Source organism: Sinocyclocheilus grahami, unplaced genomic scaffold, assembly GCF_001515645.1.
Source record: "Sinocyclocheilus grahami isolate Dianchi unplaced genomic scaffold, SAMN03320097.WGS_v1.1 scaffold1027.1, whole genome shotgun sequence".
Lineage (NCBI taxonomy): Eukaryota > Metazoa > Chordata > Actinopteri > Cypriniformes > Cyprinidae > Sinocyclocheilus > Sinocyclocheilus grahami.
The window spans coordinates 44,043-44,717 of NW_015506206.1; the positions used below are offsets into that span (position 1 = coordinate 44,043).

Genomic DNA, 675 nt, shown 5'->3' on the forward strand with positions numbered 1-675 from the left:
TATGTTGTTCGATCTTTACGAATCGGACATGTCTGAAAGAGAACTGCTCGGTTCAGTGAGTTGGTGACTCGAGAACGATTCAACTGAATCATTAAAAATATCCGACTCAAAAGGACGGTTCATTCACGAATCGGACAGCGTTTAAGGACAATGGAGTCGGATGCAAATCGAACCGAGATCCTTCTGCCGCGAATGTGTCCCTTTCGGATTAGACAGAGTTGTGAAACGGATGACTGCATGAACATCATCGGTGTTATATGACCAGCTCGCGCTTTCAAGTGTCATTAGGAGAAGTTCCTTGCTGTAAAGACGTAACGTTACTGCTGCTTCGTCTCCTGGGTTTCCCCCTGAGCAAGAAGGGCTTCATGTGATTTTTATGTGAGTTGGGTGGCCTATTTTTTGTTTGGTTGTAGTTTATGCTTTATTTTAGCACTCAGACACTCGGTAACGTTAGGTTATGTGACAGGTGGTTAAGTAAAGGACACGGTTATCTAAGGAAATCGAAGTCCTCAGAGCTTTTGGTGATGTTATTACCCAATCACATGTTGAGAAAATGAATGTAATCCAACCGCTTAACCTGTGATCATGTACAAAAGCATGAGATATCCACAAAACAGCAATCACGAATCAGGTGAAACTGAATAGAGTATGTCATGGCAACCTAAAACTATCACA

General features: G+C 42.4%; 1 protein-coding gene across 1 annotated transcript in view; it reads left to right on the forward strand.

Moving 5' to 3' along the window:
- Positions 1–135: 135 nt before the first annotated feature.
- narf (nuclear prelamin A recognition factor) overlaps positions 136–675 on the forward strand; it is a 13,410-nt gene continuing 12,870 nt past the window's right edge. The window contains exon 1 of the mRNA XM_016251073.1: positions 136–378. Coding sequence (XP_016106559.1) covers positions 377–378 — 2 coding nt within the window. The 5' untranslated portion in view covers positions 136–376. The remainder of the gene's footprint in view (positions 379–675) is intronic.